This window comes from Carcharodon carcharias, chromosome 6, assembly GCF_017639515.1.
Source record: "Carcharodon carcharias isolate sCarCar2 chromosome 6, sCarCar2.pri, whole genome shotgun sequence".
NCBI lineage: Eukaryota > Metazoa > Chordata > Chondrichthyes > Lamniformes > Lamnidae > Carcharodon > Carcharodon carcharias.
In genome coordinates, this window is record NC_054472.1 from 122,724,439 (window position 1) to 122,736,943 (window position 12,505).

At 39.1% G+C, this 12,505-nt stretch overlaps 1 protein-coding gene across 1 annotated transcript in view; it reads left to right on the top strand.

Annotated features, from left to right (window-relative positions):
- The window catches only part of smchd1 (structural maintenance of chromosomes flexible hinge domain containing 1), a 215,627-nt gene that overhangs the window by 31,062 nt on the left and 172,060 nt on the right, over window positions 1–12,505 (top strand). The window contains exons 9-12 of the mRNA XM_041189810.1: window positions 2,467–2,557; window positions 5,873–6,083; window positions 8,867–8,984; window positions 9,506–9,689. Coding sequence (XP_041045744.1) covers window positions 2,467–2,557; window positions 5,873–6,083; window positions 8,867–8,984; window positions 9,506–9,689 — 604 coding nt within the window. The remainder of the gene's footprint in view (window positions 1–2,466; window positions 2,558–5,872; window positions 6,084–8,866; window positions 8,985–9,505; window positions 9,690–12,505) is intronic.

The following is a 12,505-nucleotide window of genomic DNA, read 5'->3' on the forward strand; positions in this document are numbered from 1 at the left end:
AAAAAGATGCATGGCAGCCAGCAAAAGCTTGTATACAGACACACATCTATAGCAGAAACATTTAAAGACAAATCTAAGGGGAACAGAAAAAAAACAATATTTTTTCTCCCTCTGCCCCAGATCTCTCATGCGCTCCCAAAATGATTTATTGGACACCATAAAAGAAGAAGAAAACCATAAGGAAGGATTTAACTTTATACATTTTTGTTTAGTCATTGTTGCTCAAGCAGTAGTTTGTAAACTTGAAAGCCAGGCCCAGGAAGAGCATTTTAGAAGGAAGATTAAAAATTTTTCAAAAAGAATTGGAAAATCATATGCATAAATAAAATAAGATGTCGTGTGAAAATGATCAGTGTTGCCTATTGCCCACACCTTCCCTCCCGCACTCTCTTATGAGAGACCACCTTCTCCCCATAATACCCCCCTCTCCCTCCTCAGTGTCTCTTCTTCCTCTCTCCCTCAGTACCTTGCTCATGCTCACAACCCCTTGGTCACGTTTGTGGCCCCTCGCTGGCATGCGAGCTTATGGCCCCTCCAATCATAGGATGAGCAGCAAGATAGGGGATGAAGAGTCTGTAATTAGAGGAGCTGGAGCAGCCAGGATGGCAGAGACTGGTGTGATTGGAGAAGCTGCTTCTCAAATTCCATCCCCCAAACCTGCTCACTGCTCTTCCAATAAAACTATGTTACTTTCCCACTCTCTGTGTCTGCACCTGCGCCGTCAGTTGTTCAGCCCCGGGCCAGAGAAGGCATAATATGCAGTATTTTGTTAAGGAGCAACCTTTCTTGGATTTGGCGCCTCCATTGTTACTTTCTTGCAGGCTACTGGTGGCGTTTTGGGGACAAATCCGCCCACTGTCCCCATGTACTTTGAACCCGGGTCTGAAATATTTGGGACTGATTATTTTCAATATATAATAATGTCTTTAATGTTATTGGAAATTATTTTAAAATAAAGTTTAGTGGTATCTGGTCTAGAGGCTTTGATGTATAGAAAAGAAGTAGGTTTGAAATGGCAATTAGATAAACATAGGGGAATAGAAGGTGAGGTGTAAAGGGGGCAATTTGCATTTTTAAATAGACCATGCAAAAGAGTGGGTGAAATATTACACCTAACCAGGCGAACTCAGAATCAATGTGTTTATTTTTTAAAGCTTACTGGTAAAGTGGGTATTATGAAAGGGTTTTATTGTTAAATGATTTGAAGTTTTTAAAAAACCTAGTGACAATGAGAATTTGCATTCAAAGAGGAAAATATGCATAAAGGAAGAGAGGGCTGTTGGTAAAAGGAAGAGGGATTTTAAGATCTAAAGCCTCCAGCCTGTAAGCCTCAAGTCTGTCTGCAAGGATCCAGAGCTGAAAGAAACTCATTTTGAAGGCGACTGTCCAGGATGTACTTTGCCAGGGGTTTGTTTAAATCTGTGTTTTCCTGTTGCCTTACTGGAGCTCTAAGAGTCAGATTAATTAGGGGATTTTTGTAGTATTATAGTAGTAATCTTGTAGACATATGTGTGCTTACAATATTTCTTGTATTTTTGATGCTTAATTTAGTTTTATAAAAAACCTTGAGACTCGGTCTTATTATCACTGAATTCAAAGTCCATATCTCGAAACACAAATTGCAAAGATGGGTTATAACAGTTGTTTCAAGTTTCCCTCTACGATTTGAATAGCTCAGGCTTTACCACCGACTGTGTCATAATATCATTGTAAAGCACATTCCAGAAGGGCTCATCAGGTGGGCATAGATATATAATAAACTTTGTATGACAGTTTATCAACCAGCTGTTTGTAAAAGAATGAAATTCCAAGTTTGAGAGTAATGGTATGCCCCATTGCAATGCCTGGGTTGTTGTGGGGGTACAGTAATTGTCACACCTTCCTAGCTAGATGTTTGTTTTACTGCCATGCTTGGGCAAATGTCTTAAGACTTGTGGAATCTGTCTAGGCCATCCTAAAATGGCAACCAGTTAAATTTCTTCCTGGACAAACCTAGAAGCTGAAATGGGATATTTTTTGTGAAGATAAAATTTGTCGAAGTTTTATAGTGCCTCCACCTTTGCACACATCAAACTTTATCCTGATTCAGTGATCAACATCATTGGAGCATTATTAGATGTAAATTTTGTAGCTTGTGGAGAATACAGATGAAAAAAAGATTGCCTACTACCACTCTTTGTGCCTGATCTACATTTGTGAAAATTTGCTTGTTCACAAATTAAATTATAATTTTGTTAAGCAAAAATGATCAAGGTGATTTATTCCCTAATTCTTGAATGAAAAAGCTGAGGGAGTAGCTAAGGGTCTGAACTCGTGAGCAGACTGAGCTAATGGCATGGTAGTTGTAAACGGACTTTGTCTTGATAAATTCATTACACGTGGATTATATACTTTAATTCTGAAGTTATTATGGGATTACTGTCAGTTTCAGCTTCATGAAAAATAATATTTTTGCTTTATTTTTAGCCACATATACCACTACTATATTCATGGACCTAAAGGCAATGATATGACGGCTACTAAAGAAGTAGGACCCTTTAACAACATTGATATAGAGGTAAATTAAGAACATTAGTTTTCATGCAATCTCCTTGAATGCTTAAATACAAGCAGAATACCGTGGATGCTGGAACTCTGAAATAAATACAAAGTGCTGGAAATACTCAATCTCGCAGCATCTGTGGGAAGAGAGTGTTAACATTTTAAGTTGAATGTTACTCTTTAGAACTGAAGGAAGGTGGAAGTGTGATGGATTTTATGCCATTGATAGTGCAGGGGAGGAAGAACAAAACGGAAGGCCTGGTATTGCGTAGAGGGCTTGGCTCCTTGTTCATTTGAGAGAAAATCATTTTGTAACTTCATTCCAAAGCCTATTTAACTTTTGTTTTTGTAGTTGAAAATAATGGTGCATTTAAAACACCTCATTCTTCCCAGTTTCCCCCAATCACTTTTAGGGCAAATTCTTGGAAGTGAACATTTTGGTTTCAACGTTCTTCAAACCATCAGCAGAATTTTTAAATTTAGCCTATAACTTCATATTGCAAATCTATATTGCGAACCTTTTTTCTATTTTTCTTAGTAACAGCATTTTGATGACAACCTGAGATGAGAGAGCAGGACTATATCTTGGGAAGGTTAATGAACCTAGAATGTGAAGGACACGAATTAAAATCAATACATGCTAGCATAGCTAACAATGTCCACATCCTGTGAAAGAATAAATAGTACAGAACTTGAGTATTGCTGAAAAAAGAGACTCCAGCATAAATTGTTCCCTTTGAAATTTGGTATTCTTCCATCTATCCTGATGAGTGAAAGACAAAAAGCTTTGACAGCATGTCTCTTTTTCAGCAATTTTTAAAATCAATTCAAGGAATCATAGAATGGTTAAAGCACAAAAGGAAGCCATTCAGCCCATTTTATATGTCCTGGCTCTCTGCAAGATTAACTCAGCTAGTTCAGTCCTCTGTCATTAATATACATACACCTGTTCATTGCATAATTTCCTCCAGCCTGAAAAACAATTATTCACAATTATTTTGTTTCCTGTCACTTGACCAACTTTGTATCTATGCTGCCACATTCCCTTTTATTCCAAGCCTATAATGTGGCACTTTATCAAGCATCTTTTGGAAGTCTAGGTACATTACTTTACCCTCATTAACTGTCTCTGTTACATCATTAAAAAGCCCAAGCAAGCTATTTAATTATGATTCACCCTTAACAAACCCATGCTGGCTTTCCTCAGTTAACGCACATTTGTTCAAGTGACTTCATTTTGTCCTGGATTATCATCTCTAAAAGCTTTGCCACCACAAAGATTAAAATGACTGGCTTGTAGTTGCTGGGCTTAACTTTGTTCATAAAAGGGTGTAAGGATGTAACATTTGCAATTCTCCTGTCCTGTAGCAAGCACCTCTTTATCAAAGGAGAATTGGAAGATTATGGCCAATATCTGTGCTCTTTCCATCCTTAGTTCCCTCAGCGTCCTTGGATGCAGTCCAGGTGATTTATCGACTTTAAGTACAGCCAGCCTTTGTAATTATCTCTTCATCAATTTTGCCCATCCATGATCCCAACTCCCTTTCGCTATAACTTTGGCAGCATCATCTTCCTTGGTAAAGACAAATGCATAGTCCTCATTTAAGTACCTCAGCCATGCTTTCTGCCTTCATACGTAGATTGCCTTTTTTGGGGATATCCTAAATGTTCCCTTACTGGCATTTGATCATCTTGTCCCACTTCATTTTCCAGAACCAGCAGTGCTTCCTTCCTTGTTGGACTGGAAGCATAGTGATCAAGAAAACACTGTTGAACACATTTTAGAAACTCTTATCCCTCTCTGCCCTTTAGTTATTACTCTCCTAGTGCTATATTAGGATAATTGATGTACCCCTACAGTTTTTGCTCTCCTCTGTAATCTTCCTGAAAATAAGCCCCCTATACTTTTCCCGTTACTTGGTGGCATGTGAAATACACCCAATAGTGTTATGGTATTTCTGTTACGTCTTAACTCTAACCAAATAAATTCAGTCCTTGACCTCTCCAGGGCATCCTGTTTCTCCACTGCTGTAATATTCTCCATCATTATGGCTAACCCCCCTCCTCCCTTTTCTGAGCACCTTGTATCCAGGAATGATTAGTATCCAGCCCTGCCCTTTATTGAACCAGGTTTCTGTTATCGTCACAACATCATATTCCAATGTGGTTATTTGCATCTGTAGCTCACTAACTTTATTTACATACATTCCCTATAAACCTAATTTGGAACTTAGTGCATTACCTTATAGTGTGACTCCACCTAATACCTTAGTATTTCTTAGTCAAGTGCTTCTTACTTCTCTCAATCCTTTCTACCCTTGTTTATCTTTCCTAATGTTGCATCCTGGTTCCAAGGCCTCTGCCAATTTAGTTTGAACCCTCTTGAACAATGCTGACAGATTGCTCTAAAAGAACATTGGGCTGCACCTAAGCAGAGCCAGGACCATTGGGCCTGTATAGGTCCCACCTCCCCCAGAACTGATCTCACTGTTGCATGAATCTAAAGACCTCCCTCCTGTACTGTCCCTTCCAACCACACAATCATCTGCTCTACCCTCCTATTTCTGTATTCAAGAGCACATGGCACCGGGAGTATTCTGGAAATTACTACTTTTGTGATCTTACTTGCCAGTCTCTTTCCTAACTCCCTAAAATCTGCTTTTATCCCTCTTACTGTGTCATTGGTACTATTATGGACCACAACCTCTGGCTGTTCACCCTGCTCCTTCAGAGATTGTTACATTTCTTTATAACCAGTTTGTATTTTAAAACAGTCCATGAGAATGAAACTTTGTCATGCTGTAATTTTTATAACCTATTTCAGTGCTACTGTTAGTTAATTTAAATAATTACAGGAATCTAATTGCAAAAAAAACAATTTTAACAAAATTTTGGTTAGATTGGTCTATTTATTTTGGTCCTACCTCTATTAAACAACTGGGAAGGACCAGTCACTTGTTATCAAATGATCAGGGGTATTAAGTGAATTTAACCTGTTAACAATTTACCTTAATCCCATGTACTTTGCGATTTTGGTTTGAGTTGAAAGTAATCTTGCACTCCAATCATGATATTAGGAGTGGAATTAAAAGAGAGTCATAAAGTCTGTTACAGCCATATAACAAGGGTTTAATCATTTCCAAGCTTGTTCTCCTAATTTATCATTAATTCTTATTTGAATATAATTTTAAAATAAGGAAGATTACAGTAAAGAATAGAGCATTCATAGTGAAAAATTTTCTCTTGTAAACAGATCTGATGATGTGACTTCCTTAATTGTTGGTGCGTTTTCCATTCTAATATGTTTTTTCATGTCCTTTTTTTATGTTAGATCTCAATGTTTGAGAAGGGAAAAGTACCTAAGATTGTGAATCTAAGGGAAATAAAAGATGACATGCAGACTCTCTTCATCAACACTGCTGCGGACTGTTTTGAATTTAAAGCACATGTAGAAGGAGAAGGTGTTGTAGAAGGAGTAATACGTTATCATCCTTTCCTATATGACAAAGAAACATATCCTGAAGATGTTAGCTGTCCATTCAGTAAGCAGGCTTCTTGAACTGATTCAAATGGTGGGAGTGAGGAGGCTTACTTAATTTATTAGCTATGTTTAAACAGAGTTCTTGTATTCACAGTTTTCAAGGGGAAAGGAACAAAGTTCCTGCAATGCTGCTTTATTGTTGATCACAATTTCCTTTACATGTCTCTTTTTCTACCCCTTCCCCAACCCATCTAACTTCTGATCTTAACATGTATGGTATAGGTGTACGGCTCTGATTTGTTTTTATGCTATTGAGATTGAAATAGCTTGTTGAACTACCAAATCGCAGTCAGCAATTCTCCAATGGTTTTACCATTACAGAACTTAATTTTACTGATTCACCATTTTAAACACGGAAAGTAAACCATGCTGTGCTTATGTTGTAACTTATTTCATAAATAGACATTTAAGTTTCATAACGTAAGAAATAGGAGCAGGAGTAGGGTATTTGGCCCTTTGAGCCTCTTCCGTCATTAAGTAAGATCAATGCTGATCCACCTCGACTCCCACTCACATGCAGAAAGTCAATAGACAGTTAAAACCAAGGTCTAATAAATCAATTTAGAGACGGGTCAAACCAGCCTCTTGTCTCGGGATTGGTGACTCAAGTAAAATGAACAGCTCCAGGAATAGGGGCAGGAGGCCATTCAGCCCCCCTCAGTATCTCCATATCCCTTCACTCCCTTAGTATCCAAAAAGCTATTGACCTCTGTCTTGAATATACTCAACGACTAAGTATCCACAGATGCCTGGGGTAGAGAATTCCAAAGATTCATGATCTTTTCAGTGAAGAGATTTCTCTCAGCTCAGTCCTAGATTGTTGATTCCCTTTTCTCAGATTGACTCCCTCTTCTAAATTCTCCAGCCAAGGAAAACACTTTCTGAGCACCCTTTCTGTCAAGCCCCTTAAGAACCTTAAATGTGTCAATTAGATCTCTCATTCTTCTGAAGTCTAGGGTATCTACTCAATCTCCTCTTATAAACCAATCTCCTTATCCCAGGAATCAGACTAGTGAACTTTTTGTTGCTCTCCTTCTAAGGCAAGCGTTCCTTGGATAAGGAGACCAAAACTGTACTCCAGTATAATTGTATTAAGATGACTTTACTCTTATCCTCCAGTCTCTTTTTAAGAAAGGCTAGTATCGTTTGCCTTCCTAATAGCTTGCTGTACCTTAATGTTAACTTTCTGTAATTTGTGTCCAGGGCCAGGGATCTCTAGGTCCCTCTGAATACCAACTTTTCCTAGACTTGCACCATTTTAATAAATATTCTGCTTTTCCATTTTTCCGTCTGAAGTAGATAACTTCTCACTTCTCCAGATTATATTCCATCAGCTATGTTCTTGCCCATTCATTTAATCTGTCTGCATCTCTTTGCAGACTCTTTACATCCTCCTCTCGTACTTTTGCATCAGCAAACTTGGAGCTGAATTCTTCGGTCGGCAAGCAGGGGCAGGGCCCGCTTGCTGACGCGTAAAATGATGCACAGTGACATTGGGCGGGCGTCCCAAAGTCACCGCACGTCATTTAGATCTTCAGTGCGCCCACCGCACTGTCAAAGGTCCATTAAGGCCATTTTAAAACTAATTAACTCAATTAAATGAGCTGCTCGTCCAACCTTAGGGTTGGCGGGCAGGCGAAGAGCCCGGGCGGCCTTCGCATTTTTCATGAAACCTCATCCATGGGTGGGATGAGGTTTCATGAAGTGTTTTAAAATCTAATAATTTTTACATTAATTCTTTGACATGGCCCAGCTCATGTGACTGTGGCACATGAGGGGACATGTTTTAAAAGGTTTTTTCTCTTTATTTAAATTTACATGTCAAACTAATCTCCCTGAGGCACCTTTGTGCCTAGGAGATTTCTGCGCTCTTCCACGCGCATGCGTGAGAGAGCGCAGAAAATGACTTGGAATCCACCCCCACCTCCCCCAGGGAGCGCATAGCGCTTCCAGGCGATCGTCATTATGAACGGGCCTTAATTGGCCTGCCCATGTAAAATGGCGCGGCCCTGATCGGGGGCACCGATGTGGGTTCGCGCCCACGCCCGCACAACCCCACCACCACCACCACCACCACCACGCAGGGGGAAAATTTTTCCCTTGGATTCATTTAAGCTCAGTCCTTTCATCTAAACCATAGATATAGATTATAAATAGCTATGGCCTGAGCATTGACCCTTGCAATCCCCCACTTGTTGCAGTCTACCAACCTGAAAATGACCCATTTATTCCTACCATTTTCTGACCAATAACCAATTCAATCCATGCCAACATATTACCCCCTCCCCATGAACCTGTGTCTATCTGGAAAGTATGACCAATATTAAATATGGTTTTGAAATATTTTACATTGAAGATTTCAAGGAAAGGGGTTGTGTATTAACCCTAAGAATTTGGACCATTGGGTACTACATTTTATGCCTACTGTTCAGTTTTCTAATAGATTGTCACAGATGTTAAGATCTAATGCATCTGGCCATTTTACATTATACTATGGGTGGCATTATCACTAGTGATGTTGGAGACTTGTTTACTTTATTTCATGAAGTTGAACATATGCTTGCCTGTTGTTTGTATTGAAGATAATTATAAACCCTTGGATTCCTATGTGAATTGTGTGTGTATTTGCAAATATTTGTTAGATTTGTTCAACTAGTAAATAATATATGCAATATGTACCTTGGAGTACAAGTAGTAGCTGGAGAATGGCAAGAAGGGGAAATAGAGGAATGCTGTATCTGGTTTTTAAAACTTTTTGCATATAATTGTTATATCTATTTTTAGATACGATTGAGGATGATGAAGAAGACTGCTATTCTGTTGATAAAGGGGCTAGAGGAAAAAGGCCAATATTCGAATGCTTTTGGAATGGAAGATTGATTCCCTATACCACGGTGGAAGAGTAAGATTAAGTGTACTGTTTTACAACTTTTTTTTTGTTTTGCAAGTTCTTTTTTTCGTCAGTCCTCCTTTCTCCTCACTCCTTAATTATTTTGCTGAGCTGTGATTCCTCAGACAGTAGGACTTCTGATAATTTGCCAGTTATTTCCAAGAGAGTCTTGGCAGTGAGTGTTAACAGACTATTTGATGTAAAGCCATCACAGCCAATTCCATCTTGATTTGTGACTCACACTTCTTAATATTTTTGCACACTCATTTCATCATAATTTTAAGTTGCCGGATACAGCAGGATCTTTGTCTTTTATTGCAAAATCTATACACTTGTTTTCTGCATACATTTTCCCCCTTGGTAATTGAAATTTCAAATCATAAATAAGGGTTTAAATAATAAGCTACAGCATCAAAAGAACTTAATTATAGCCTTCTTATAAAATAGTGGCATTGTATAAAGTTATGAAGTATATTCTGTAACCTGCATGTTACATTTACAGAAATACTGGACAATAACCCTTGCTTTTCTAGTTTTGAGTTTTGTGCACCACCCAAAAAAAGAGGACTGGTGGCCCTGGAATGTTACAACAGGATCTCGGGAGTGCTTTTCACCAATGATAAATTTCAGGTCAGCACCAACAAGTTGACATTCATGGATTTAGAATTGAAGCTGAAGGATAAGAACACACTTTTCACACGTGTTGTGAATGGACAGGTAAGGAAACCTAATTAGTCAGGAAAACAAAATTGTATGTTGTTTAATTTTTATGCAAAAATAGGGGTTGCCTACTGACTTAACAATTGCATTAAGGTGAAGTGGAAGCACCATTGTAGTTATTCAATTGACCTTTGCAAGTGTGGCAGGCTGAGTATGGTCTGTATCCTGCTAATTACTAACAACCAGACATTCTGCCTACCACACAATTGAGCAGCATTGTATATGAATTTCAGTGCGATGTCAGGCATTTAGGCTGTATGTCCCAGCAGTTGGCTGATCGAATTAAGCAGCAAGTTCCTTTGGTCGCTCATAATAAGCAGAGTAGATAGAGGCTGCACTCAATCAGCCCATGCTTGCAAAATTCAAAAATGTAATGTTAAAAGTGTCTAATGTAAGATGTAATTTTGTGATTGGGCAGTACTTGCTGAACAATCCTGCGTACGCTAATAGCTACGCTAACAATCGAGTTAAGTAAATCAGTCAAATTCATATCGTGGCTCATTTACAATTGCTCAAGTGACATACATTCATACACAGGGACTTGTTCTCTGCAAGCAAAAGGACTACGTTCAAGCCTCGTGCCTTTTTTGAATTACCCAGGAACTTGGGGAGCCTATAGTTTCCTGTTGTTTTCTCCATGGCAATGCCTTGGTCCGCCAGAGTTGACTTGCTAACTAATCACCAGCCCTTTTTCCCCTGTAGTATAAATTGTAGTGATCGTTTGAAATTTGTAATTCTTGAAATTTGTCCTATGAGAACAAGGCAAAATGCTTTGGCAACTTGACTCTCTTTCCAGCAATATTCAAGTTCTGTACTGCCAGGCGACCATGTTTATTGCCAATCACTGACTGTCCCCTGGTGGTGAGCTACATTAAACTGGTGCAGTCCTTGTGGTGAAGTGCTTACCCAATAGTGTTAGTAAGGAATTTGAACATATTGATTCAATGGTGTTCAATGAATTCCAATATGTGTCCAAATCCAGATGATGTGTGACTTGGAAGGGCATATTGAAGTGGTGGTGTTCCTACAATCACATTTGTTACAGCATAAAATGAGGCCATTCAGGCCATCGTATTGCACTGGCTCTCCATGGAGCAGTTTACCTAAGCCATCCCCCCACTTTCTTCCCATGGTCCTGCACTTTCTTCCTTTTCAGATGACAGTCCAATTCCCTCTTGAATACCTCGATTGAACCTGCTTCCACCATTTTCTCAGGCAGTGCATTCCAGATCCTAACCACTCACTATGTGAAAATGTTTTTCCTCATGTTGCCCTTGCTTCTTTTACCAGTTGCCTTAAATCTGTGCCTGCTTGTTCTCGACCCTTCCAATAATGGGAACAGATTTGTTTCCCTACCTACTCTGTCCAGATCCCTCATGATTTTAAATACCTCTATCAAATCTCTTCTTAACTTTCTCTTCTCAAAGGAAAACAGTCAACTTTTCTGACCTATCTATGTATCTGAAGTTCTTCATCCCTGGAACCATTCTTGTGAATCTTCTCTGCACCCTCTTAAAGCCTTCACATTTTTCCTGAAGGTTAATTCCCAGAACCGGACACGTTACTCTAGTTGAGGCCAAACCAGTGTTCTCTACAAGTTTAACATAACTTCCTTGCTTTCATACTTCATGCCTCTGTTAATGACGCCTATATGCTTTATTAACCACGCTCTCAACCTTCCCTGTCACCTTTAATGATTTATGCACATATACATCCAGGTCTCTCCACTCATGCACCCATTTAGACTGGTACCGTTTATTTTATATTGTCTCTCTGCGTTCTTCCTGGCAAAATGAATGACTTCACACTTCTCTGCATTAAATATCATTTTGCCATTTGTCCACCCATTCCACTGACCTGTCTGTCCTATTGAATAGCTACATATCCTCCTTACAGCTCACAATGCTTCCAAGTTTCGTATCATCACCAAATTTTGAAATTGTGTCCTGTACATCAAGGTCTATGTCATTAATATATATCAGGAAAAGCAAGGGTCCCCAATATTGACCCCCAGGGAATTCCGATACAACCTTTTCTCCATTCCGAAGAAATGCCTGTTAACCACGAGTGTCACTCAGCGAATTTCATATCCATGTTGCTACTGTCCCTCTTATTCCATGAACTATAATTTTCCCATGTCTGTTGTGTGGCAATTTATCAAATGCCTTCTGGAAGTCCATATGTACCACATCAACAGCATTCCCTTTATCAAAAACTCAAGCAATTAGCTAAACACGATTTGCCCTTAACAAATCCGTGCTGGCTTTCCTTAATTAACTTTGTCCATGATGACGATTAATTTTGTCCTGATTTTACCATTTCTAGAAGCTTTGCTTCCACCAAGGCTAAACTGACTGGTAACATTTGAAATTCTCCAGGCCTCTGGCACCACCCTTGAGACTAAACAAGACTGGAAAATTAGGGCAAGTGTCTCTGCAATTTCCAGCCTCACTTCTCTCAGTATCCTTGGATCCATCCCATCTGGTCTTGGAGCCTTATCAACTCTTAAGTACAGACAGCCTATCCAATACTGCCACCTTATCAATCTTAAATTTAAAAAAATGATAGTGCTGCTAGTGATTTTAATGTTTGAACACTGGCCAGTCGGCCACAGGAATTTGTTTAGAGAGGACTCTGGTCAATTTCTGAGGATTTTGGCCACCACCTGGTCTACCTTCCCACTGATAGTAGACACAGTCCTTGCACTACATGCTGTGTGGGGAATCTGTTTGCGATGTCCTCTCTTCTAATAACCACATGTCGTTTATACAGATAGTTTTCTCGCATATCTATGCATATAGCTATCAAAATAC